Source organism: Myiozetetes cayanensis, unplaced genomic scaffold (genome assembly GCF_022539395.1).
Source record: "Myiozetetes cayanensis isolate MyiCay16 unplaced genomic scaffold, myiCay2020 scf1, whole genome shotgun sequence".
Classification (NCBI taxonomy): domain Eukaryota; kingdom Metazoa; phylum Chordata; class Aves; order Passeriformes; family Tyrannidae; genus Myiozetetes; species Myiozetetes cayanensis.
In genome coordinates, this window is record NW_026086604.1 from 14,702,514 (window position 1) to 14,729,791 (window position 27,278).

At 35.3% G+C, this 27,278-nt stretch overlaps 1 protein-coding gene across 5 annotated transcripts in view; it reads left to right on the forward strand.

Annotated features, from left to right (window-relative positions):
- Positions 1–27,278, forward strand: part of CSMD3 (CUB and Sushi multiple domains 3) — a 605,611-nt gene that overhangs the window by 145,699 nt on the left and 432,634 nt on the right. For all 5 annotated transcript variants that reach the window (XM_050305446.1, XM_050305454.1, XM_050305462.1 and 2 more), the window contains exon 4: positions 1,336–1,530. In XM_050305446.1, the coding sequence (XP_050161403.1) occupies positions 1,336–1,530 (195 nt within the window). The remainder of the gene's footprint in view (positions 1–1,335; positions 1,531–27,278) is intronic.

The following is a 27,278-nucleotide window of genomic DNA, read 5'->3' on the forward strand; positions in this document are numbered from 1 at the left end:
AAAACAAGATTGGTACATTGACTCCTTCAGATGAACTTATTGGTATAATAAATTTTATTTATAATATTATGTATATATGGATACATAGAGAATATACTTATGACTATTGGATTTTGCCTTTTAAAAATTTTTACGTAGTTTTGTTTGGTGGCTGATATCAGAAATGTAGTAGTATATCCTAGATCTTGGAATGGAAGTTTGAGAATGTAATGAATCTCATGAGCCATAATGTTTGTTTTGATAAGCATTTATACCTTTTTTCTTTAATTGAAACCTACTCTGACAGTTTGGACATTTAAAGATGTGCACACAGGGATACTGAAGAATAATTTAATTACATGGAACGCAGGAAAAGAAATTGAAACAACACATACATACTCTTCTGTCATTTTACTTTGTAGATCAGGGAAATTTGGTATGAATTCAAATAAAGGTTTACATGATTTGTCTCTTCTCCATTAGCATTAGGCTGGTAAGAGCTTTGAAGACCTCAGAATGAGAGTGTGAAATACCTTTTGCTCAAAAGATCTTTTGCACAAAATCTATCTTTTAATGTCCATTAACCAAAGGACTTCAGAAATAAATGGTTGAAAATGTAATCATGCTATTTATGATTCTGAAACATCAGTCAAAAGAGTACACAGTTGGAGTATGAGTACCAATAAAACTGAACTCTAATTAATGCCCTCAGAGGTAAGACTAACAGCAGCCATGAGTTATTTTGGATTCTCAGTGGTTTAAAGCTCTGTGTTAGAGTAGAAATCACCAGATCTGTGGCATTTTACATAGTTAAATGGACTAATCTTTTCTCATAAATCAGTTACGCACAGTATCTCATCACTTTTGCCTTATAATCTAAAAACTATTAAACAGATTCCTGATAATGCTCAGACTTATTCTTGTTAAAATTTTCTCTTGTCTTGACTACTTTTATTTTTTCTTGTAAATTTTGTTCAGTTGCAATCTGATGTTCTTTCATGACCGTAACACAGTTTTGTTTATTGTCTTGCATTTGTATAACCTGAAAATCAGAAAATATCAAGTTCCTTTGCTTCCTATTTCTATGTAATGAATTCCTTCCTGTCAATTTAACAAAGAAACGTATGAACATATCTATAGCTGAAGATTAAGGAAAACCTCATGCTTATTTTCATCTACCTTTGCATATGTGATACATAAGCAGATATTAAATAGACTAAGTCAGTAATGAATTTTCAGTGTTAAGAAAACACTGTCTGTCCAAAACTGTCTTAATTTATGGGTTCTATATTCTCAAGCAAAATGAAGTATTGATTTATAAAAATATTTTAAGTAATAAATATATATCTGCTCCAGAATTACAGAGCAGTTCCTGTGGCAATCCAGGAGTTCCACCAAAGGGTATCTTGTACGGTACGAGATTTGATGTTGGTGACAAAATCCGGTACAGCTGTGTAACTGGATATATTTTGGATGGACACCCCCAGCTTACTTGCATAGCTAACTCTGTGAATACAGCATCGTGGGACTTCCCCGTTCCTATCTGTAGAGGTAAGAGAAATCCTACAGCAAGTTCTTGATTATATACATTAGTATGAACAAATTTTAATCTCTGTATTGACTATTAATTTTTTAAGCTATGAATAAAGAAAAGCCCTCTTGAATATTTTGATCTCTTCCTCACATATATGATGTATAGCAGCATATATACCTACTACTTTTTAGGTCAATATTCTATTAAAATTGTATTTATCATCTATTTAAAAATATGTTATGTAACAAGAACTAGAAATGTAGTAATAAGTATAATATAAATGTGTACAACATATTTACAACTATGGGAATGTCATTAGGGATGTATTAGTACTTCCTAGGGACTGACTTTTTGTCGAGCAGTAAATTGGATATTGAACAAATAGAAATTTGAAACTGCCAGAACAATTGAACTACAGGGTCTTACCTCATCGTCAGTCAGGTTTGATTATCTTAAGATTTCTATACAGGATATCCCTTGTATTCTAACAAATATAGGTCAAATCCTTTTTCATCACTCATATTAGAAATATAGCAGTAGTAGGGAATCCTGTTTTATGGGTATATCTTATTTTCTGAGACTATTAGATAGAAATAATGTTTGCAGAGTAATGAAAGGAGCCATGCTGATAAAATGGAGACATTGTCACTACCATACCCAACCAAATACAATAAAGATAGTATTTTGATGAAACATTTATGTCAGGCAAGCTTAAGATCAGTTTCTAGATTCACAGATTAATTTTACAGAATGCAACATTTATATTTGTTTAAAAACATAGATACAATCTTGCAGAGGATATAAAAACATTCCAACTGAAATTACCATTCTGATAAATTCAGTTTGGTTAAACGTTTACTCAGTACCATGAAAAAGTAGTTATGTATGAGAAATGTGTATCATTGGAAATACCCTGCTATCATTTCCTGTTTTAGGCCTAGAGTTATTTTATATGTTTATCCGTGGTCTTGAGGAAATTACAAACTTATTTTTAATAATACTATTTTCCATTAAAATTATAACTTCTGAATCTTCCCCTCCTACGTCCCAGAAAAATGCTGGCTCATAAGGAAGGAGATAAACAATCGAGGCATAAAGCCAAATTCTTCTGGACATGATAATACAAGAGATTTGATGAGAATATGTTAACTTGCAAAAAACTTACATTTGTAATGAAGTAGAAGTCTAGCAGGCTTCATTGCAGACCATTTTTCAAATTCTAGATTTGCCAATTTTGAAATGAATTGGTATAAAAAATTGCAGTCATAAATGAGGAGTATGAGAGACTGGAACCTGATGCTTCCTCTCAGCAGTCAGTCATTACAGTCACAAAGTTACAGTTTTCTTTTGATACAAAATTTTTTAGTAGATTTTTTGATATATTTTGGGTTTTTTCCAAGGGGACATGAAAATATACAGTGTATATTTTAGCTAGAGTAATAAACTCCCAAAGTAGTCCTGTGGTTAAATAGGGCTAAGCAGAAGACTACCACATAAGAATATGAAAAACATATTCTTTCTTACTCATAATTAGAGAGGTCATTGTTTTAACAGTGTCACTTTTTAAGGCAAAATAGAGTTAACAAATTGGAAATTATTCAGAAAAAGAGGAAAAAAATTCTGATAGGTTTCAAAATTGCCTGTAGACTGAAAGAACTCAAACTTTTGATTGTATGTGAAAGAAAATTAAGAGATGGCTTGATTTACTGCAGAAACTCCAACAGAAGGAAAACATATTTTTGAGAAGACAGTTCTCTGATCAGTAGCAGTGAAAAGTTTAAGGGGTAAAAGCTTGATGAATAAAGAATAAAAAACCCCCAAGGTACACACTTTAATAGTGGTGATTACGAATTATTGAAACAGAACCTAATAATGTGATAGACTCTTGATTTAGGTCTTAACATAATGGCTTCAAGGCTTAATGCACCAAATTGCTGTTAAGGTATTTTTGGTCTGTGTTCAATTAAAAAAAAAAAAAAAAAAGAAAAAACATCTAATTATTTTCAATAGTTCCTTCTATGAGTCAATGTTTGATATCAGAAACATCCAACTTTACTTTTAACACAGACCCTTGTGATTCCATTCTAATGAATCTCTCCTAATTTTGCCTTATGCAATTATCCAACACAGAATTCTGCAGAAGGTTGCTAAAGGTGTTTACCCACTAATGAGCTTCTGATCTCTTTGTCACTGTTTGCCACGGTGACTCTCTTTGATTAAACACTCATCCTTAAAGATTTCCTCTGATAAATGTCTTATTATTCTCTACCAATGGTCATTAAATCTAAAAAAGAGAATCCTGACAGGAACAAGTGGTGTATAATTTTCAGATTTTGAGGGTATATATGTAAGAATTAATGTTTCTCAACACTAAAGAACTTGACTACTGTTTTTTGGGTTGGTTTGTCCTTTTGTTTGTTTGTTTGTTTTGTTTTGTTTTGTAGATGGGTAAGTCTCTCCAGATGTGCATATACTAGTTGTCCACTTTAATATAATTAGTTGGATGGGGCAAATACAGAGTTTTTCAATGCCGTGACCTAGGAAACATAATTATTTTGTTGGAAAAAAAATGCCCTAAGAAAAGAACAAAAGTATGTTTCTTTCAATATTAGGTTGGGGTTTGTTTGTTTATTTTACCTTTAGAAACTGAATTGCAAAGTTCTGAATTTACAGCATGCTTAGAAGTCAGCAGAATTAAGCTCATAAATGTCTGTAAATCATCTGTGTGTAAATGTCATTGTCATCTGCGTCATGTAATTCAGAACAAGCACATTTGGGGTATTTTCTTTTCTTTCTTTTTTTTTTTTTTTTAATAGATCATTCCTTTTACCTTGTCTTCCATTTGAGTGTGTCATACTTGGGCGTTAGAGATGTAATTCTTACAGATTGATGTCTCAAAATGGGGAATTTCATTGGACACAACGGTGTTTTATATTTCCACAATCATACATTCTACTAAATGCTTTTCAAAAGTTGTTGTTATGTCATTAGTAATAACATCTCCTGCCTGGAGATGTGAAGGCTGGGGGCAGCCTCAGCTGTACTGACCATGAAAATGTGCAGTTCAGTATCGGGTGAGGAGGGAGCAGGGCAGCAAGTAAGATTACAACTATGGTCTTCAGGAGAGCTGACTTTAGCGTCTTCAGGGATCTTCTTGGAAGAATCCTGTGGGAACAGACCCTGAAGGGAAGAGGGGTCCAAGAGAATTGGGTCCAAGGATTGTTTCCTCCAGACTCCATAATAATAATGCATACCAATGTGCAAGAAATTGGGCAAAGAGAGAGACCTTCATGGATGAATAAAGAACTCCTCTCATTATTCCAGTATAAGCAGGAAACACACAGTAGATTGGGTGCGTGGTCAGGCCACTTGGTATGAATATAGAGAGGTTGTCAGAGTAAGTAGAAATGAGACAAGGCAGGCCAAGGCCCATCCGGAATTAAATCTGGCCAACAACGTCAAGAACAAGAAGGGTTATTTCACATACACCAATAACAAAAGGGAAACAAAGAATAATGTGTGTCCATTTCTAAACGAAGGGGGGACCCTGGTAACAGAGGATGCAGAAAAGGCAGCTGTTGAATACCTTCTTTGCATTGTTCTTCATTGACAAACCAGTCCTCAGGGATCTCTGACCCAGGAGAATGGGATAAAGGGATCTTGGAAGTAAGACTTTCCCTTGGTTAAGGAGGGTTGGGTTAAAGAACACCTAACTTAACATCCACAAGTTCACGGGCCTTCATGGGATGAATCCACAAGTACTGAGAGAGTAGGCAAATTCCACAGCAAGACCACTCATGATCATCTTTGAAAGGTTTTGGCGATCAGAAAGGTACCTGAGGCCTGGAATAAATCACATGTCACACTGGTGTTCCAAAAAGGACAAGAAGGAGGATCCAGGGAACTACTGGCTGGTCAGCCTCACCTCAATCCCTGGAAAGGTGATGGAGTGCCTCATTCTGGAGGCCATGTCATCCATATGGATGACAAGAAGGTAATCAGAAATAGTCATTCACTAAATCAGGCTTGACCAACCTGATGACCTTCTATGATGAAGCAGCTACCTGGATCAATGAGGACAGAGCAGTGGATATTACCTGTCTTGAATCATCAAGGCTCTCAACACTGTCTTTCACAAAATCCTTGTAGACAAACTCAGGAAGTTGGACTGGACAAGTGGTCAATGAGATGAATTGAGAACTGGCTGAATGGCAGATCCCAGAGGGTCATAATCCATGGCACAGGGTCTAGCAGGAGCCCTGTCACTAGTGGTGTCCCCCAAGGTTCAGTACTGGGCCCAATATTGCTTAACTTACTCACCCATGACTTGGATGAAGGGGCAGTTTGCTGATAGCACGAAGCTGGGAGGAGTGGTCGATAACCCCAGAGGGCTGTGCAGCCCTTCAGCAGAACCTCGACAGGTTGGAGATGGGCACTCTGAAACTGTCTGAAATTCAACAAAGGCAAGTGCAGGGTCCTGTACCTGGGGTAGAATAACCCCACACCAGTACAGGCTGGGGGCTGGCCTGCTGGAAAGCAACTCTGCAGAGAAGGACCTGGGGGTCCTGGTGGACACAATTCTTCCTGCCTGAGCAGGGAGGTTGGATCAGTCGTCCTGCTCTGTTCCCTTCCAACCTTAACTATTCTGTGATTCTGTGAATTATACTGTGCATAATTCTTGACTAGTTTTTAAATAAAGCCTTCTTCCCTGACAAATTAATTTTGATAAGGTTGTTTTCAGTATTAAAATATGACAGGAGCTTTATTGTATCACCTATTCCTGAGCTGATACGCAGCTTGCAGTTCCTCCATAATGCAACACATTAGGAATAATTTACTAAAGGTAACAAATAAGTTTATATTTATATATAATATTTTCATTCTATAGAGGTTAAAGCAATTCAATACTTTCATAATCAGGGAAGTATTCTGACTTTTACATTTTTAAAAGTTTTTCTATTACACAGTAAAATGCCTGTCATAAGAATCTCCATTCTAAAATTTACTGGTTTTTTTTTTTAGAATTCAGAAATTTCAAGAGCAGAATATGGTTGTATTTGTGTTCTTAGAAGTTCATTTAAAATATTTCTACTATTACCTGTACATATATCTACAAAATATTAGTCACTATAAAGCTTCTATTTGTATTTTAAGAGTTATTTTTACTAGTCTAAATTGACATGAATTTTGATCAGAGAAATGTACAACCCACTGACTATAAGTTCCTCTTTTCTATGGACAAAATGTATTTAAATTTTTTTACTATTTATCTAAGAGGACATTGAGTTATTTTTTCCATATTTTGTCATGGAGGAAAAATATTAAGGAGGTTGTTACTAAATTCCAGGTATGGGAAACATGTAATTTCCCTGTGATATACATATACATATGGACATATAAATATATGTTTATTGTTTATTTCTACCTATCTGCATACTTAGTTTCTTCTTCTTCAGTGGATTTACTGCAAATGAACTGAACTGAGATATTTATAAGCTCATACTTTAAAATGAGATCTAACAGGTGTCAAATTTGAATTAGAATATTCAGCTCACTATTGAATTATTTTGCCACTTCCTCTATGCAGAACCCACTGAATTGGAAAATCTGTTAATCGCAAGTCATTGGTTTAATTGTGTAACTACATAGATACATGACTGTACATATTTCAACTACAGGAGGTAAGTTTTAGGTCAAATAAAACAGAAAGTAACTTCAAATGAAATTAAAGTGTCTAGTAGACCTTCCAGTCCATTTTTCTTGAGTGGTTGTATCTGGTTTTATATGGTCTATAGTAGTACGGAATTTTGAAAAGAAAAAAAAATTAATAAACTTCACATAACTACCAAGAAGTAATCATATAGCAATGTAAGCATTTCACAGACAGATAAATTTTTCTGCAGGTAGATTTTTGATTTTAAGACATCATGGCAAATAGAACCTAGTAATATAAGCAGTAAATAAGCTGACTGTCTTTGTGTCTTTGTTGTAAGATGGTCTTTGTAAGATGTGGAGAGAACAAAGCAGGAGATACAGTCAAAGTATGCACTTGATGCCATGTAGTGCATTAACTACTGGAACTGACAATATACACAGAGGAATATAGAGTGCACTAACATAAAAGCAGGAATAAATTACATCTCACAGGGAACGAGCAGTTTTTTGCCTGAAGCCAGTTCTTACATACAAACAGTTGTTACTGCTTATTCTTGGGAAAGCCCCAGTCAAGCTGTGTAAGTCTGACTAAGAAACATGTTGGATTATTTAAAAGAAGTCAAAAAGGAAAGAAAACAAGAAGAATATTGTAGAATGATACATATATATATATATATAAACAAACAATATATATATATATAAGCAATTTTTCAGAGATTGTTCCACAGGTACTTTTCTCTTTATTTTAGCCATCTTTAAAATGTGTTATTTTTCAGACCAGTAGAATCAAACTCCTGCCTTTATGAGAAGCATTGAAATTGCTCTCCAGTGTAACCTACCATACTTGTCTTTTCTCATTATATTAGTGTTTTTCTCAGAATAGTATCTGGTACTCATTATTAGGGACATTTCACATAAATGCATAGTCTGCTTATGTGAACAAATATGCCTCATCCTGAAAAGTAGCAAATTCCCATGTGAATTGTAATGTGTGAACAGATTCATGGATTTCTTATTGTTCTAAGTAGTGTTGAAACTTTACTGAATTATGCGAAGCTATCCTAAGTCTTTGTTGATGTGTTGTAAAACAGGAAATTGGTACAGAAATATAGATGTTTTTCATTATAGAATAATCATATATTCCTAACACTAATTCTAAAATTCACTAGTTTTGCTGTACTAATAATAACAATTTTAACATTACTAATATATATACTGTCTGTTAAATAGAACTCACTGAAAATATTCCAGCAGCAATAACAATCTAACACTGTATGCATTCCTTAGAAAAACAACATTATTCATGAGAGTTCCAATTGGTTTTAATACATTAGATTCATATCTAAAATGTGCTGCTTTATTTTTGATAATGGTGTTTAAATAACTAAGTTCTTATGATGGATGGAGAACTGATCAAGTGGAAACTTATAGTGTGCAATGATGTGCTAATGTAGTAGGGATGATACTTTAAAAAAATTACTAATTTTCAGAAAGCAAGCTTTTTCAGAAAGCAACCTTTTCAACAAAAGATAATTCAATTTTATTATCTTCACTTTTTAATCAAGATTTCAAACTATCAAATATCTTAAAATATTTTTCTCACTTGTCCATTCTTGAAAAATGTATATATCCTCGTCAGAATATTCATCAGAACATTAGAATCATACTTCCATTTGGTTTACATAGTTTGACTTTGCATATCTTTATGTGATTTCAGGAATTCCTATCAGTAGTGAAGGGAGTTGTGCTAATTAGAAACTTACAGCAGCAGTGGGCTAACCCTCAGTTGGTATGATATAGCCCAGAATAAAAAGGTATTTGGATCAAAGTAATTAACATTCATCAGTGCAGTAACCATGTTAATTTTGAAAACAGACCTCTTAAATTGCATCTCCAGACAGTATATAGAGGACTGGGGAAAGGAGCAGAAAATAACTGTCTCTAAATAAATTAAATTCCATTTAGAAGAAGAAAATGTAGATAATTATTGCAGAAAGGGAATGTTTGCAGACAGTTGTAGTTTATACCAATACAAGAAAATTCAAAAGATTGTTTTAACAACTGATAAAGACAATGAAGAGGAAAAGAGAAAGACCATATTTTAAATTCAAGAAATCTAACCCAGTAACAAACAAAATAAAACTTAAATACCTATTTGTTCAGTCCCATCTTGTGTTTAATCTGGGAATTAAGATTTCTTACACAAACAGGTGGAAGTTAGTAGGGGTGGACAGTGAGAGGCTTGAAACACTGCTTTTATCTCCTGGGGTTTTTTTAAATTTTTTAAAGCAAGGACGAAGGACATAGAAGTTAATGATGCATTGACCATATTAACATATGCAACTGAAATTACGTTGAAGAATTTTGACTAAGGGCAACATAACAGTAAGAATTATACCTGCAACTGAAAGGGGTGAAGATTTCTCTGAAGGATCAAGATGAATAAATGGAAAAGAGGAACTTGGAAAAGTAAAATACTGGTTTAGGATAATGTTTGTCATCAAAGAACAATACTAGAAGTTTTAAGTACAACAAAGCCTTAGTCTTTCACATATTACTTAAAACTAATTTCTAATAAAGTTTGTTTTTTAGAAACCTCTAAAGATTATTTTAAGTCTTTAAGTGCATATCTTAAGTTACGCACTTAACTTAAGTCTTTAAGTTAAGTGCATAACTCAATTCCAGTTTGGGCTAATAAATTCTCCCTTTAGCATCTTATATTCTTCTAAAGTTCATTTTTATATGGTATTCCTGGATAAATCCTTCATAGTTATCAATTAGCAGAAATAATATTTGTAAAATAATTTGAGATACTTTGAAAGTAATTACTCAAATTCATTAGCTCAGTTTACTAATCCACTTAATCCAAAAAGCTTTGCCATGGGCTTTTAAATAGATAAGTATATTTTCCTTACATTATTGAAATTATGGCTTGAGAAACCTTTCAGTGTCTCTCAATTTCTGCCTAAAATGAGAATTTACCTGGGTGTAAATAGAAATCATGAAAATATTTTTCAGTATTTAGATATCACTTTGCAAATCCTGATTTATAACTCCGATGTAATTACATCTGGAAGGCAGAAGTCATAACAAATTATTTTTTTGAGGAGTCTTTAAAGCTCTTCAAATATTTCTCAAAAAGAATAACTGATTACCAGTAGTGTTTTTTTCAGGCAAAATATTTCGTTGCTAAAATTATAGCACATTTTACCATTCTTCAAGACTACATTTGTCTAAGACTCCATCTTCCTTAGTCTAAAAAATGATTATTGATTCACCTATAGAACATGAATCTTGCTCTTCAGCATTAATTAATCTTCTCGTTCTCATCATTGACAGGAGTGTTGCTGGTTTATTCAAGTATTAAGACATCATTGTTGGTGTCTTGTGAGATGGATTTCAGAAATGTAACGTGTTTTTAAAGTTACAATATTTACAATTGCACACTAATGAAGGAGTCTGAAGATGGTTCAGTTGTGTCACAAAAATAAATTTGGATTTTCACATAATTTATTCAGTTCCTCATTCAACTCTGCAAATTCAGAAGCTAAACCCAATCTGCCTTAAATTCCATTGAAAATGGAAGGGCATGTAATGTAAAAGCAATTGTAGCAGAATTTTGCTACATATGTATAAAAGAGTCCATCAGCACAGATTTAATTTCTCACAGAACTGACTGTAATGAACATATAGGTAAGAGGTCTGTTTTGTTAATTCATTCATCTGGTATAATGGCCTTTTGAGTTTTGTTCAGGATGAAACCTTTGATGGCAGATTTGTACAAGTGTAGTGCATAAAATTTCTTTCACATTTCTGTCAGTCAGGAGCTGAACTTATTACACCAGCATAAAGCAGTTTATGGACAGAATTTTCTTTGCTGCACTCTATCATAAAGTTGATTCTGGGTTCTTCTAAGACGGACTGAGAGGGGGTCAAAAACTTTAACTGTGCGAATTTAAGATCACTAGTTGTTTCATCAGTTTAACTTTCCTCATCCAAATACTCTTTACACTGGTTGGCATTTTACAGTTCAGAGAAAGAAACCTCCTAGTGTGCAGTTATACCTAAAGTCTTTCCATGTCACAGTTCCCTCTTGTCTTTCATTTTGAATGTTTGATGTTATATCCCAACATTATATATTTCACAGAATCACAGAATCATCAAGACCGGAAGAGATCTTTAAGATCATCTAATCCAACCATCAACCCAGCACCACCATAATCACCTCTAAACCATATCCTCAGGTGCCACATTCAGATGCCTCTTGAACACTTCCAGAGATGGTGATTCCATCACCTTCCTGGGCAATTTATTCCAATGCCTAACTACTCTTTCAGTGAATTTGCTTTTCTACTATCTAATCTCAGCCTTCGCTGACACAACATGAGGCCATTTCCTCTTGAGGCATGATAGAAGAGACCAACCCCCGTATTTCATATACTTTCCATAACTTTTTTCCCCCTATCATTTTTAAATATATATTTAAATTGTCTTAGAACTTCTAAAAAAATCTGTAACCAGTAATGAAAAGAAAAAAATGTAGGTTTTGAGGGTTTTTTTGTGGCCTGCTAGTTCCCAGTTTTCTGTCTTTCAGTGAACCATGAGGAAAATAGAAATCTTGTTCAGTATCAATACTTACATAATCAATTTGAAAAGAAAATAGCTTTAGACTAGAAGCCATGGAAAACAGACATTTTGTCCCACATTTAAGGCAGGTAGCAGTGGATGGGGGTCAAAAGCAAAGGGTGCAGAATGATGGGCACATGGAAGACATCAGAAATGATAAAGCAGGGTGAAAGCACATCTGCCTCAAGTCAGCCTGGGACACAACCAAGAGTCACAGAAGAGTGATGTTGGTGGAGTACCTGAGATTGGTAGGTTAGCTCACAGGGCTGGAGTGTAGTAAAGGATGTATGCAAACTCCTCAGAAGAGAAAGACAGAGAAGATGGTGTGATGGCCTCTGTGAAGATGCACCTATGGATCTGCTGTTGGGGTTGCAGAAGGGGCTGGTTGAGAGCTTGTGGCTCTGGATCAGAGAACATTAGAACAATGAGAAAACTCATATTTTGAGTCTGCTACACACCAGAGGATAAGAGTGAGGAAATGTGTGAAGTGTTCTTTAAAATGTTCAAGGAAGTCTCTAATTCACACACTTTACTTCTCATAGACTTTATCCTTCATGGTATTTGTTGAAAAGGCAATAGGGCAGGATGAAAACAATAAAGATTTCAGATGATCCTAAAGAATCCATACCCATGTTTCACAGAGAGATATATTCCCAGCAGATAATTGTCCAGATAGTTTTTAAAAACCTTCCACTTTTCCAAAGGCAGGGTTTTTCCATATTTTGTATTTAATATTATTAGAAAGGACTTTTATATTTATTCCAAATGACTTTCTCTTGCTAAAATTTAAGCATGCTATCTTAACCATCCCCTCCCCCCATATATCGTTTTGTTCCTATGCACATTAAAAAACAACTATTTTCTTCCTCTTTTAAACTTCCTTTGACATATTTAGTTTTGGTTTTCTTTAACTACATTAATCCGAATGCACTCTCACTGCACAAGTCAGGCTCAGGAAACCACTGGTAATTTTTGTTTATTTCTTCCTGATTGTTTTTAATTTACCCATGCTTTCTTTTGAAGTATTGGTCCCCAATTAGCAAAGAATTTTTTGTGTTTCATTGATCACAGCTTGTAGTTATAGCATACTCTTTCTGGTCTCTGAGTATGTCTAGTTATTCACCTAGTTAGTCTATGAGGGTTATTTCAATTCTTGTTCCACTTTTAAAATCATGTTGTGGGTTTTAAACAACATTTTTAATGAAAGATAGCTTAGTTTTGGGTTTTTTTGGTTAATTGGTTGTTTGGGTTTATTTTGGTTTTGTTTGGTGGTTTGTTTTTTTTTTTTCAGAACAGATTAATTTTGAATTCCAGATAGATGGGCAAGGCCTTTATCTTTCTGTGTTGTCCATGTAATCAAGCACTTGTGGTAAGGCACAAATAAAAGGGTTCCGGTAACTGCAGAAAAATCTGTCCAAAGTCCCAGAATAATATGGTCTTTACTGCAATCTATAAATCTCCAGGCTGGCCAAAAAATATAGTGTCGGATTCCAATTTTCTAACTCTATGAAGTAAAAAGCAAAGTGCATGCATTTATGGGAATAATGCTGTGGTTTAACTCTTCATTTACTCCTATTTCTTTTCACACAAATACTGAAAAAGCAGTATTTGAAGATTCAGTCCTCCTATATCTTTGGGTATCAAGTGAAAATGGTGAGGCACTGTTTACTTCATGTCAAACTGAAAGAATGATGAAAATTGCTTTCTATACATTTGTTTATCTGAACATGATTAGAAGAAGAAGATGTTTATGTATAACAATAATAAATGTAACTTCATAAACCAACATTTGGGAATTTTCCCATAATTGGCGATGAAAGCTCAAAGGGTTTGTGTCATTTATGCAAGTCATGTGGACATTATCCATTCACCAAGGATTTATAAAGTGTTCAGTTTCTATCACCACTAAGAACACCAAAGACTGAAGTCAAATTTTATAATCATTAAAAAACACTAGCACCCCATCACCTGGGTAAATCCAGTTGAGGTGACTGATACTTACTGAGCTAGGGTTTGTCACCTATAAATGGTACAGCAAATGGAAAAAGAGTACTCCACTGAAGGGAGAAAACAAAAGAATGAACAGTAGAATAACCAATAGCTGTTTATCTGGATTCTCAAAGTACAGTAATGACTGTTTTTCTCTTTTCTAATTCTCTCAAGATGTAACTTGACAGGGTAGTCAGTTCTTTTCATATAACATGCACTAATGCATCACTCGTAGTACAAGATTAATAACTCCAGGGTGTTACCATCTTCCTTGTTTAATTGCAAAACTGCGTTTAAAATGCAGCTAAGTCTGCAAAGTGACTTGCCAACCATTTCTCTTTCTAAATTTTCAGGCAGCCACGCTAGCTCTAGTTATTCTGGTATCTCTAGATGCACGGTGATTCCATTAACCTCCTTAGCTGGTCACTGTAGCAGCTCAGTAGGCTTGAACTGAGTAAGAAAAACGAGTATATAACAGTTGTATGTATGTACACAGAAAAATTTCTGCTATTTAAAGAGACCTCTTAAAAGGGACTTTGATCCCCCACTTTGCAAATTTATGTCTTGCTTTCTGAGTCTGTAAGCTCTTGCCTTAAATTAAAGGCAGTCTCACATGCCTCACACTCAGGAATAGTTTGATGGCACTTTGGGGTACTATTTTTCATGTTACAGGTATAACATATTCTTTATTACAGTCTTGGACTATTTTTTGTGGTTTTTTAGGTTTTTTTGTAAACAGAAATATACTCAACTATAATCAAAAAAACCCCAAATATAAATTCAGCATATGATGGATGTTCATGGTTTCTTTCCTTCTGACAATCACATATCAGTAGAGCTAGATCGTCCCCTTTTGGTCCTGTTCCACCTGGAACCGTCTGGAAGAATGACTGGATATTTCAGTCATGTATGGTTGACACAGTAAGCTGTGTTTCATTTCACTTTCAAATGGCCTTATAATTATCCGATGAAAGATATTGTAAGTTAGATAATTTTGTGAAATATGTGGGGCACTGCCTTATTCCTATCATTCTGTTCTTTTTACTTCTGTAGGTACCAATTAAAAGACATTTACTTCTCTGTGCTAAGAATAATTCTCTTATATTAAAACCAAAAAGGAATCCCTCTAAAATTTCTGTACTGATGCAGCTGTTTGCACACAATATTATACTTGTTCATTAGCAAAATATGCCAACCATCTTAATTATTTTTATATCATTTTTCTCCAGTTCATCTCCCATAGTGATACTTTTTTTTTTTTTTTGTCCCAAAAGCCTTGATAAACCAGGTGTTTCTTTTCACATATGTAGTCAATTCCCACTGTTATTTAAAGAATTGTAGTTATCAAAGAGACCAGAGTGCACTCCATCCTTCTTGGATGAATTTCAGATATTTCAGGATGACAAATTAACTCATTGATTTTATGTGAGAATAAAGAAACTTCATCTAGGACTGAGATTTCCTAGACTTTGAAAAGTTTAGGAAAACTTTCAATGGCTTTTTGTGGTGAACCTATCCATTCAAAAATTCATAGAAGTACAGGTTTTTAAGACTTTGGAAGCAACTTATTTCTTTTCTTCTATTCCCCTACATACGTAGTCAGTTGTATTTGGAGATGAAACTACCATATTGTGTTTAAGCAGTGTAATAAGTGTATGAATTTAGATTTCTTCAAAGTTTAACTAAGCAAGCAGTTTCCTTGGAGAAATCTTGATTTGAATATTTGTTCTAACATCATTAAAAGCTAAAAAGAAACTAAGGAAATAGGTTTCACATATCTCTAAGAACCATAGCAGGAATGTATTTTTGCTTTTTTTTTTTTTTTTTTTTTTTTTAGGGAAGAAGGTATGAAAAACCTGGAACACTAAATTCATATTTTTTTCCAAAAAAATATAATTTGAACTCATTACATTAGTGATGTTTAATGAATTTACATTGTAAAAATATAATAGTGGATTTTTTAGAATATAATTTTCATATTTTGGATAATTTGTTGAAGTACCTGACATTGTTTCTGGGGAGTTGGAGTTTTCCATAGGAGTCAAGCTATCCAGTGATCATATTGCTAGCAGGTTAAGCTTAGCTGATTCTTTCAGTGTTCTGTTACTGTTAAAAGCTGAAGGAATATTCATGTTCTTGCCATGCCAAGCTTCCTGCTGATCGCCTTTAGTTTTGACTGCTAACACTTTCTGTGTCATTATTTATCAAACATATTTTAAATAGTGCATAAGCTACCCGCACATTCTCTAAATGGAAAACCCTGCAGAATACATAGCAGTTAAAACCAGTTTAGGATGAAATGCCCATATAACATAGATGTGTTGAGATGGTAAGGAGAGATTACTCAGGAGAACATCTTTTTCTTTGCCTCAGTGCAGTGACACAGTCTTTGTAGCAGAGATTTATCCTTCTGATTTATCTTGCAGGAAACTTCTATTAGTATGTAGGTCTGCGCCACTCTGCCATCTCCCTGGGAAGCATATTGAAATGCTTGACAACCCCTTCCATGAAGAAATTTTTCCTAATTGTCAATCTAAACCTCCCCTGGTGCAAATTGAGGCCATTTTCTCTTTTCCTAGCACTTGTTAACAGGGGAGAAGAGGCCAGGTACTTAAGACTTCCCACCTCAGTATAACTGCTTTTCAGGTAGTTGTAGAGAGCAATGAGGTCTCCCCTGAGCCTCCATTTCTCCAGACTAAACAATTCCAGCTACCTCAGCTGCTCCTCATAGGACTTGTGCTCTAGACCCTTCACCAGCCTTATTGCTCTTCTCTGGACCTGCTCCAGCACCTCAATGTCTTTCTTGTAGTGAGGGAACCAGAACTGGACACAGAATTTGAGATGCAGCCTCACCAGTGCTGAGTACAGAGGGATGGTCACTGCCCTGGTCCTTCTGGCCACACTATTGCTGATACAGACCAGGATGCCATTGGCCTTTTTGGCCACCTAGGTACACTGCTCAACTATGTTCAGCCACAGTCGACCAACACCCAATGTCCTTTTGCACCAAGCGCCTTTCCAGACACTTTTCCCATGAATCTGAATGGTGATGGTAACAGAAAAAAAAAGACAATAACAGGGGAAGTGGACAAGAGATACTATACTACTGGGAAGGGTAAAATATATGCTATTTTGGTAAGGGAAGACTATCTAGGAAGCCAACTACCTGACTTCCCTTTTAGTATGAAACTATAATAACGTTGTTGGACCCGTGTTGTCTTTTTCCCGTCCTACCTTTTATATAACTCCTGAAATGATTCTGGAAAAGCATATACAAATCCAGGATGATATACATCCACACATAAATCTGTCTTTCAGAACCGTAGTTTTCAGGCATTCATTTTATCAGATTTTTACCTCTTAAATCTGGAGGTATCCACAAGAAATGCAAAAACATTTCTTTAAGTATCATAAGATAATGTTGCTTTACAAACACTATTTCCTCAATGGTGCTAATCTAATTCTTAAGATTCCAGATATAATTTCTAAGTTTGGGCAGTGAGGGCAATTGTTTTCCTGTTTTTCCAAGCTATGTTTACCAGAAAAGCTACAGATTATTCTGGTCATGCAGTATCTTCTTCAGTCTGTGATAACACACTGGTGTTTACATGCCTTGTTTCTCCATTATCAATACTACCTCTGCTCACCAACTAGAGCCTTAGATAAATTGCTTGACCTAAGGTTCATATGTGCAGAGAAGAGCCAGAAAAGTGTGTCATGTATCCTGAAGTGCTAAGCCTGACACTGCATGTTAATTCTGTTTGTTCTGTGCTATTGCATATGGACTTACAACCATCCCAAGTGCATTATCTTCGGATTATATTTGTGTCTTATGTCTCCTCTGCTGTTTGCAAGACTACCTGCCATTTTGACCAAGGATGCTATAATGATCTTACTATTAGCCAAATAATTTTCTCTAAGGCATAAATTCCAACACTGCATATTATCCTCTTTGTGCCATGACTATGGAAACAGCTTACAGACAATAGTGATTTTGTATCCCTCTAGTCCCAGAATAAATTAATGTATAATCTGCACAATGTCAGAAGAGGAGTTGATGGGCTTGGAAGATTCTGCTGCACTTCAGTCATTTCCTAGCTAGGGTGGCACATAGAAGGTCCAATTATATTTTCTAAATGTGCACAAATATTTACACTAAAAGCTCCCTTTTCCATGATCCCCAATATTTCACTTTTTCAATATTTCTAAAGATGAGACTTTTTTCTTCATTGCTGTGCAGTCAGCTGCATAACAGTCTGAAAGATCTATGGTCCACATCAAGAATTTGCTAGCAAAGAGCTTTACCATCAATATTTAGATACATTTCAACAGTGACTTGAAATTTATCAGCAACTCCTAGAATGTTAAGAGAACACATTTATTTCTGGACAATGTTAAGATATCTCTGTTTTATAAGAGCTTTCAGTTAGAGGATCAGTATTGCACACTTTTTTAGAAAAATATGTAAAAAGTGAAGATATAAGCATTACAATCTTATAAACAAACAAAAAATTTTGTGAAGTGAATGCTGTCTGACATGTAACTTGTAAATTGAGGGATGAATATGGAATTCTGGAACAAAAATACATTTGTTTGCCTCTCCATCATCTATTTATTTAGGAAGTTCTGAAGATAAACTGTTCATGTCTAGGCATATAATTTGTCATACCTGCCTCCAAAGATTTCATGTTGTTAAAGTACTATTTCATCTTCATATCAAAATCTAAAGCAAACCCAAATAGTAAATGAAGATAAATGAACTGATTAAGTCACAGACTCTTCTAGCAGATAGGTAAACAGTCAACACATAATTTTCAAGGTCTTGTAACAGCCTGGCCCAAGAGGCTGCAAACCTTGGTGAAATTTATTTTGTAACACAATCGATTAAAGACTCAGAAAACAATCAGCAGTATTTAGTGTGAAATAATATTTGACAAGCAAAGTACGCCTGTGTAAACTGAAGGTTTATGTAGAATCTGAAAATGAGGAGCACATAAAAACTGTTTTCAGAGCTGTCTACTGAGGACAAGTATGGAAGTCCATCTAAGAATAAGACTGAAGCATATTCTTTTCCCAGAGAAAGAAAGGAACTCAGGACAGTCCTGTCTTAAAGCATAGGCATCAGACATCTATTTGAAAGTGCCTGAAGAGCTGTTTTGTGTTGTGTTTTAGGACTCAAATCCACTGACAGCAATTCTAGGTTCAGTATGTATGATGGGGTGTTTTTCAAACAGGAAGCAAATCTAACATTTTGTACATGCATATGTGAATATGCAAATTATTTCTTCTACTAAATATTCAAATAAATGCATAAAAATGAGTGTATTCTCACTGAGCTTCTATAAAAAAAGAAATACTGCACTGTTTGCATAGATTGTCTTGACACTAAATGTGTCAGATGGCTGGGTTCAATTCAGCTTGATAGATTTAGGAGGTTTATTACAGAGTCACTTGGACCATTGTGTACTCTATTGCTTCTAAAAACGTGGATTTCTTTCTACCTATGTTATTTAATTATTTTTTCATATATTTATATGTCTTTTTAACACGTGGAAGAGAAGGATTGGTGTAAGTCAACCAAAAACATTGTGTTGCATGTTATACTGTTTTACTTTTCTTTATGAAATTTATCCTGTGTCCTTCTTTGGGAATATAAGTGTGGTATTAAGTGAAGAGCTGTACTTGAAACATAAAACAAGTTGTTGCTAAACAATTAGGAAACATTATGTGATCATCAGTTCCCTAGAGGATTCTATCCAGCACACTGGCAGGGTTTCCATGGAAACAAGAACCCTATTAAAGCCAAAAAGGCCTGTCTCTCTCCGATTTCTCCCCCTGCCTCTTTTTTAGCTAGTTTGTGTTGTGCATAAGCTTTTCATTTCAAATGGTGCAGTAAATGGAAGGATTTAATCCCCTCATTAAAGGGAATATATTACTTTCCATAATAAGCTCTGAAATTCTGTGGACCTTGTACTGGTGTCCTAATTTTAGGCAGTTTTACATTAAGGGGATGTGATTATTTGCTTGCTGAGAGTAAAGGAGGACATGTGATCAAGACTCCTATTTTCTTGTCATGCTTACTTTTTCTAGTAGTTTTAAGAAAAAAAAAAATTATAAGAAGAATGTGGCATATGACTTACATCAGCTTACTAACTTGTTTACTCCATATCTGAATTTCTGTAGTTCTTAAAGAATACTAACACTGAGAGTGTGGGGTTTTTTCTTGGACTGAAATGTTTGCATTTAAACATTTCTTCTGGGCTCTGAACTATGTGTATGCAACTGAGTTGTTTGATGACAACTGCAGAGAAATCATACTTGCGAAAAAAACATTGTTTAGCTGAGAAAACATTTTAATGAAAGAGTCGTTCAACAGGACAGCAGTAAACACATTGTAAAATCTGTCTTTGTAATGGAAATGAAACTGTGTTATCTTAGTAATAGAAATATCATATTCTGTTCTGGGATTTATGAAAAATAAAGAGTTTAAGTGAAACTGGTGGGGTTTTTTCCATTTCTCATATGTCCCTTTCTTCTCATGATAATTCATTCTCGTATTATGTGACTAATTCACATTAACACCATGTAACAATTTTAATTCATTTGATGGCAGTTCTCAAAATTTTTAGGGGTTAGGAATGCTGATAGATGAACAGAAGAGTTAAAAATTTCCTTTAAGATCAACTTAAGTGAAATTGCAAATCAGAGATGTATTTCGCTGGATTTGGAACAAGCAGAATGTGAAGTGTTCCTCCAGCCATCTTCAGTACAGAAGTCCAGGTAAGGACAGGAATAGATCATTTAAAATTACTATCACTGGCAAAACAAACTAGACTTGGGGAAATTGGTTCATTACCAATCAAATCTGAGTAGGAAAATGAGAAATAAAATCAAATATTTAGACACCTTCCCCTCACCCCTCCTTTCTTCCCAGTCTTTAGTTTACTCATGATTTTCTCTATCATCTCCTCCACCGAAACAGTGCAGGGGTGACAGGGAGTGGAAGTCAGTTCATCACATGTTGTCTCTGCCACTCCTTCTCATGGGAAGGACTCCTCACACTTCTTCTGCTCCAGCGTGAGGTCCCTCCCATGGGAGACAGTCCTCCACAAGCTTCTCCAAACTGAGTCATTCACATGGGCTACAGTTCTTTGTGAACTGCTCCACCATGGGTCTCTTCCACAGGGATCAGTCCATCAGGAATAGGCTGCTCCAGTGTGGGTCCCTCATGAAGTTCCAAGTCCTACCAGTAAACCTGCTCCAGTGTGGGCACCTCTCTCCAAAGGGCCAGAGGCCCTGCCAGTCACAGTCTCCTTCAGATGCATCCACTTGCTGCAGCATGAGGTCTTGCAGGGGCTGCATATGATATTCTGCTCCTTCGTGGACTTCATGAGCTGCAGGAAGACAGCCTGCCTCACCACAGTCTCCACCACAGATTAGAGGGAAATCTCTGCTGTGGAATCTGGAACACCTTTTCCCCCTCTTTCTTCATTGAACTTAGTGACTGCAGGACTGTTTATCTTGTGTTCTCACTCCTCTCTCCAGCAAAAATTGCAGTATTTATCCCTTTCTTAAATATTTTATCCCAGCCCATCACTGATGGGCTCACCCTTGGCCAGCAGTGGGTCCATCCTGGAGCCAGCAGGCATTGGCTCTGTTGCATGTAAGGGAAGCTTCCAGAAACTTCTCAAGAAGCCACCCCAGTACCCTCCCCCAGCCCCCACCAAAACCATGCCACTTCATACTTATACTGGACTTCTAATATGGTGTACCATGAAAGTGTTTATTTCTCATAAATGATTATGAAAAGACCCTAAGGTGACGAACTCAAGTATAAAAGTCTACTGTGTATGTATATGAAAAGTTAGGTGAGATTTCCAGTTCCCTATCTTAAGCGGATCCTGCAAATGCAAAGTGGAAGAAATTGCTGGAAAAACCTATCTCAAAGTACCAGACTATGAGTAAGAAGAAACATGAGAGAAGACAAGATACAGCAGGCAAGAAGATTCTGAGAAATGGAACAGGCAATTTTGACACTGTTAATGGAAAAAAATCCTCACAATTCAGAGATGGGATAGAAAACAAAATAATAAGTAAGAAAAATACAGTGATTGTAAGGTGTTGTTAAAGGATCAAATAATAAGGTCAAAACCAGGGGAATGGAAAAGATGCACGAAAGGATATACAACTGGAAACAAATCTTTCCAGGGCAGCAGCTAGCTATATGTTTCCTTGCATGTATATGAATCTGTTTTTAAAAAAAGAACAAGCCCAAACAACTTTTGAATATCAACATTATATAGTCTATATTTTCTTTTCTTTTTTTTTCATTGTCAAACAACATATTTAGAGGCTACTGCATTTCATTTATAGATAACTATTGTAGTGTGTTCTACCACAAATGGTACAATTCCCTTTGCTGAATTCAAATAAAGAATTTTTCACTGTGTCAAGAGGAAAAACATGAAAATATCCTTGTTTACAAATTAACAGAATGAAAGGCAAGTAATCTAATTTCATCATGGGCATGTAAAGGTTTGTTCATTGTAGCATAGTATTTTCTCATAAAAAGGCAAAAAAATCCGAGAAGATAAACTTCATAAATCTGCTACATTTTTAATGAATATTATGTATTTGTTAAAAAATCTAACAATGTCATATACATAAAAATGTATAAGGCCATTGTCTTATATATGACTACTTATGTATATCTAACAAAGTCATACATTTTTCATGTGTACTTCATATAATACTCATAATAATATGAATACTGAGTTTATTATTTATATATTATAGAAATATATAATTATTTTTAAAGTACATAAACATATTTAAACACTATAATGGAGTGACCTACTATCTATAGTTTTGTGATATTAATTTTCAGGTATTTTACTTCACTCATATCTTTGAGATTGTAGACCACTACACTTTTAATTTTTCACAAGTTCTAATATTTTAAAAGCATAACTATTTGATCTTAGTTTTTAATAATTTCTGCAGAAGTATAGGGAATTTCAGCATTAGATAATAGGATAGGAAGAAAGTAGAATATGGTTTCAAAAATAGCAGCAATGGTTTTAGACCTTCAGTACCTAAAGGGAGCCTACAAGAAAGTTATAGAGTTTTCACAAGGGTGTGTAGTGATAGGACAAAGGGGTCAGCATGAAGCTGAGGGAGGGTAGGTTTCAATTAGATATTAGGAAGAAATTCTTGCTGTGAGGGTGGTGAGACACTGGAACAGTTTGCCCAGATAGTTTGGAGGTACCCCATCCCTGGAGGTGTTCAAGACCAGTCTGGATAATCCGGTCTAGTGAAAGGGGTCCCTATTCATGGCAGGGGTATTGGAACTAGATTATCTATAAGGTTCCCTCAAACCCCAACCATTCTATGATTCTGGAATTCTCACAGAACCTCATTTAGCTGAAGTTATTGTAGAGGGAGAGAAAGAAATATATTCACTTATAGAAACAATTTCAGTTTAGAGTATGTAAAAAAATTAATACAGTCACAAGTATCAGTGTTTTTCTCAACATTTCAAATATGAAGTGAGAAAATTGCTGAATTATATTCAACCTCTGATCTAGTCCTTCAAAAACAAGCAAAGAAAAAAAACAAGGTGAAAATCTTTTTTTTCCATGGTGGTGGTTTGGCATTCTGGTGTTTTCGCTTCTCTGAATTTTCACTGCCTAATAGTATGATTGAATTCAGTCTCTGGAGTGTGAATTCTGCAATGGAAGAAATAATTTATCCAGTTGCTTATTTTCATGAAAATTTTAGCAGTGGTTTTAAAAATGTGTCACTACTGCAAAATTTGCTAAAAGTTCGGCTAGAGATTCAAGAGGTGCTGTAGAGCGAAGAAACCAAACTGTAATTCTTAGTGAACATATAGTTAATTCAGTATCGTTTCAACAATGCAGTCTGGGGCCTTTTTTTTGCATTTTGCTATACAAGGAATCATATTCACTATGTTCTCCTAAGTACAATGTTTAATTTATATGACAATAATTTATGCTGTTGTTGAATTATTTAACTTTCAGGAGTCTGTGTTGTAATGTAAGAAATGAGGTTTTCTTTGATTCTAACTTTTACACTGACATCATAATGAAAATAACACGTTATGGATTTTATTACCGCATTATTACAGTGTGTGTGTTGAGAATTGTCACTTAATGTAAATACTTTGGCATCCAATTAATTGTATGGCTTTCCTCAACCAATTAGTTCTGTCTTGTTGATTTTCTTTGCTGTTCCTTGCACCTTTTCTGAAGGTGGCTAGACACATAAATGGAATTCACATTGTGTCAGCATGTTATTAAAGCCCAGTTCATTTTAGAATTAATCTTTTAAAATGTATGTTACTTTTTATTTATGATTAGCTCAGTTCTGCTATCATTGCTTTTTTTTCAAAAGGTCATTATTCCGTGTCTTGGCATATATTTAAGTCCTGGCAATTGAATTTTTGAAATTTTCAGTAACTGATAACAAGCTACTGAAAATGAAAGGTAAACATATGGACCATGATCCATTCACTTTCTAAGTTTGAAGTACTGAAATGGACACTGACCTGGGGTTTTAGGTGGACTGCTACACATGTATTGTAATTTTCTAGGAAAAAAGGCTCTGATTTTTGGCACATATCATTAATGCTTTGGATCTCTATCATAAACCAGAATGGCTCTGAAGATGCCATGACTACCTGAAATAAGAAGGATGTATATTGTAGATCTCCATGGCTCTAAAGGCCAGGCTCTTATAGAGAACGGTTATGTAAAACTTTTTTGATTATGTTGAAGGGACAAAATGCACAGATATAGCGAACAGGTGTGTGCATGTGTGAAAATGTACTTGTCAGAGCTCAGTCTTTTAAGTAGAAAATCAGAGGGATAGATGTGTCAGGTTAAAACTTTTACCTTACTCTCACTGAGATACACTGTGATCACCACTCCAGAGTGGTGATCAATATAACATCAGTTGTGTCCAGGGAAGGCAGTGCTCGCTGCAGCCATTCTCAGTGCTGGTGCACATGCAGTGGCTTGGCCTCAACACACAGCAGTTCCACCATGGGCACTTTACTTCTATGTGATTTTGTATGGCTGTATTAAAATGTTTCTATCAGATCTCTGAGGATAAGCATCTCTGTAGAGAATCAGATCAGTCCACAATGACCCAGGCTGTCCACCTTTCCACCATTTTCTAGTACTGTTGTCTGGACAGCTGTTGATCTGTAGCCAGCGCCAAAGCTTGTTACACTTAATTCTTGTTTACGGTATTCTGGTTTCCATGGCTTGCTACAGTCTGCAATGCACTCAGCTATTGGCCAGGGTGAGGACTTAATATTCCTGTGTCACAGAATCACAGAAACAGAGAGTAGCTGAGGCTGGAAGGCACCTCTGAATACAATCTAGTCCAAACCTCCCTACTCAAAACAAGACTACTTGGAGTGGGATGATCAGGGCCACGTCTAATTGAATTTTGATAATCTGCAAGAATGGAGACTCCACAGCCTCCCTGGACAACCTGAGTGTTTAATTAACCTTACGGTGGGAAAAAATATGCTTAAACTGTATTTCTTCTATTTCAGTTTGTGCAAATTTTTCTTTTGTTATTTCACTTGATACCACTGAGAAGAGCCTGACTCCATCTTCTTTTTTCCTCCACCAAGTATTTACGAGTATTAATAAGATTCCCCTTGAACCTTCTCTACCACAGGTTGAACAGTCCAAGCTCTCTCAGATTCCCCTAATAATGTCTGGAGCCCCAGTCCCTGAATCATTTGTGGCTCTTTGCTGGACTCTCTCTGTCCATATCTCTCATACCAGGGAGCCAGTACAGGACACAGTGCTCTAGATGTGAGGTGACTGCCCTCTATCTGGACTTCATGCTGCTTCATGCATTTCACCACCCTTTGAGCCCAGCTGTTTCAGTCAATTTTCAATTCTCTTCATCTACCCTGTATTTTATCAGTTTGTCTATGAGGTTTTTACAGGAGACATCCTTAAAAACTTTGCTTAAGTGCAGGAGATGTATTCAACTTCTACTTGAAAAACTTCGTACATCACTCAAAGAGATCACTGAAACTTTTATTTCTAAATGATTCTGTGATGTAAAAATCCTTTCTTTCAATTCCTAGTTTTAGTTTTCCAAGTTTGAACATGTCTGTGAAATTTTCAAATGCAGGCAGACTTAATTTAAGTTTGATAAATTTTGGCAAACAAGATAACGGAGCTGCCAAAGCAGTCGTAAATTGGCTGAGAAAATGTCTTCAGAAGAGGTTAAGTCCTACTTCTCTCTTCTGGTGAAGCAGTAGTCACAGTTCATATTCAAGAGAGCTGAATTTTAAGGTCTCTGCATAATTAAGCAACTACAGAAACCTTGACTCTGAAATCTTGAAAAAATTTTGTCATCCTTAGGCATATTGTACTTCAATAAAAGACAAATTCTTGTAGAAATGTAGCATTACAGGAGTAAAGAGATCACAAATGTGCCACAGAAATAGTCTTTTCTGTTTTGCATGATGCTTGGTAATACACCCTCTTGTTTAGTTGTTTTATAAACATAAGCATATGGAATTGTACATTTTAAAAGAAATTTTGATGCACATTTGCATTTTTCTTCATTGCATAAAAGTCAATTATTTTAAACTGCACATTCCTTGTAATCCAGTTGTCATTAGGCCAGCAGGTTCAAAGGACTCAACAATGAAAGTTATGACAGACTCTTATGCCTCTAAGGTCCAATTCTGGATGTAATGTAGAAAATTAGTATGAGTTGCTTGCATGACCGTTTACATAAAAAGACACTCCAGTGGTCTCATTTCAACATTTTTAAAGCTAGGGAAAAAATTACTGAAGAATGACTGCAATTCTTTCTCCACTGGATGGTATAAACTTAAAATCAATGCATGTGTTCTGAGGAAAAAAATGCAACTTTGAATCAGGCCCAGAGAGTCAAAAATAAAATAAAAGGAAGTATTCTTTTTTACCCTGATCTTGCTCTGATGTTTTATTGGATTATGTGCAGGGAAGTTTAAAAAATAATAAGTGAATTGAGATAGTAGAAGTTTTTCTTCTTTTTTTTTTTTTTTTTCCCAATTCATTAGGTTATTATTTTTCTTTCCTATCTCTAAGCTATCATAGAAATGATAGGAGAACTTGTTTTGTAACCCTAATAGATTATCAAATTCAACACACCTCTCAAATCTGACTTTAAAGGCAGATATATTTTCTCAGGGTCTTGTTCAGCTCACTTTTGAAAACCTCCAAGACTGGAAGTTCCACAGCCTCTCCAGGCAAACATGAGCTCCAGGGAAACAACCTCCATCGCCATGGTCTTCTGTTCCTGTAGCCAATAGCACCTTCTCCCTCTCCTTCTTCACTAATCTTGCTGTCTGCAGGTTTGCATTCTCATTTTCCTGACTCCTCGCTCTCTCTCTCAGCTTCTGGACAGCATTTTTTCCACTTCTTAAATATATCACCACAGAGGCACCACCAAT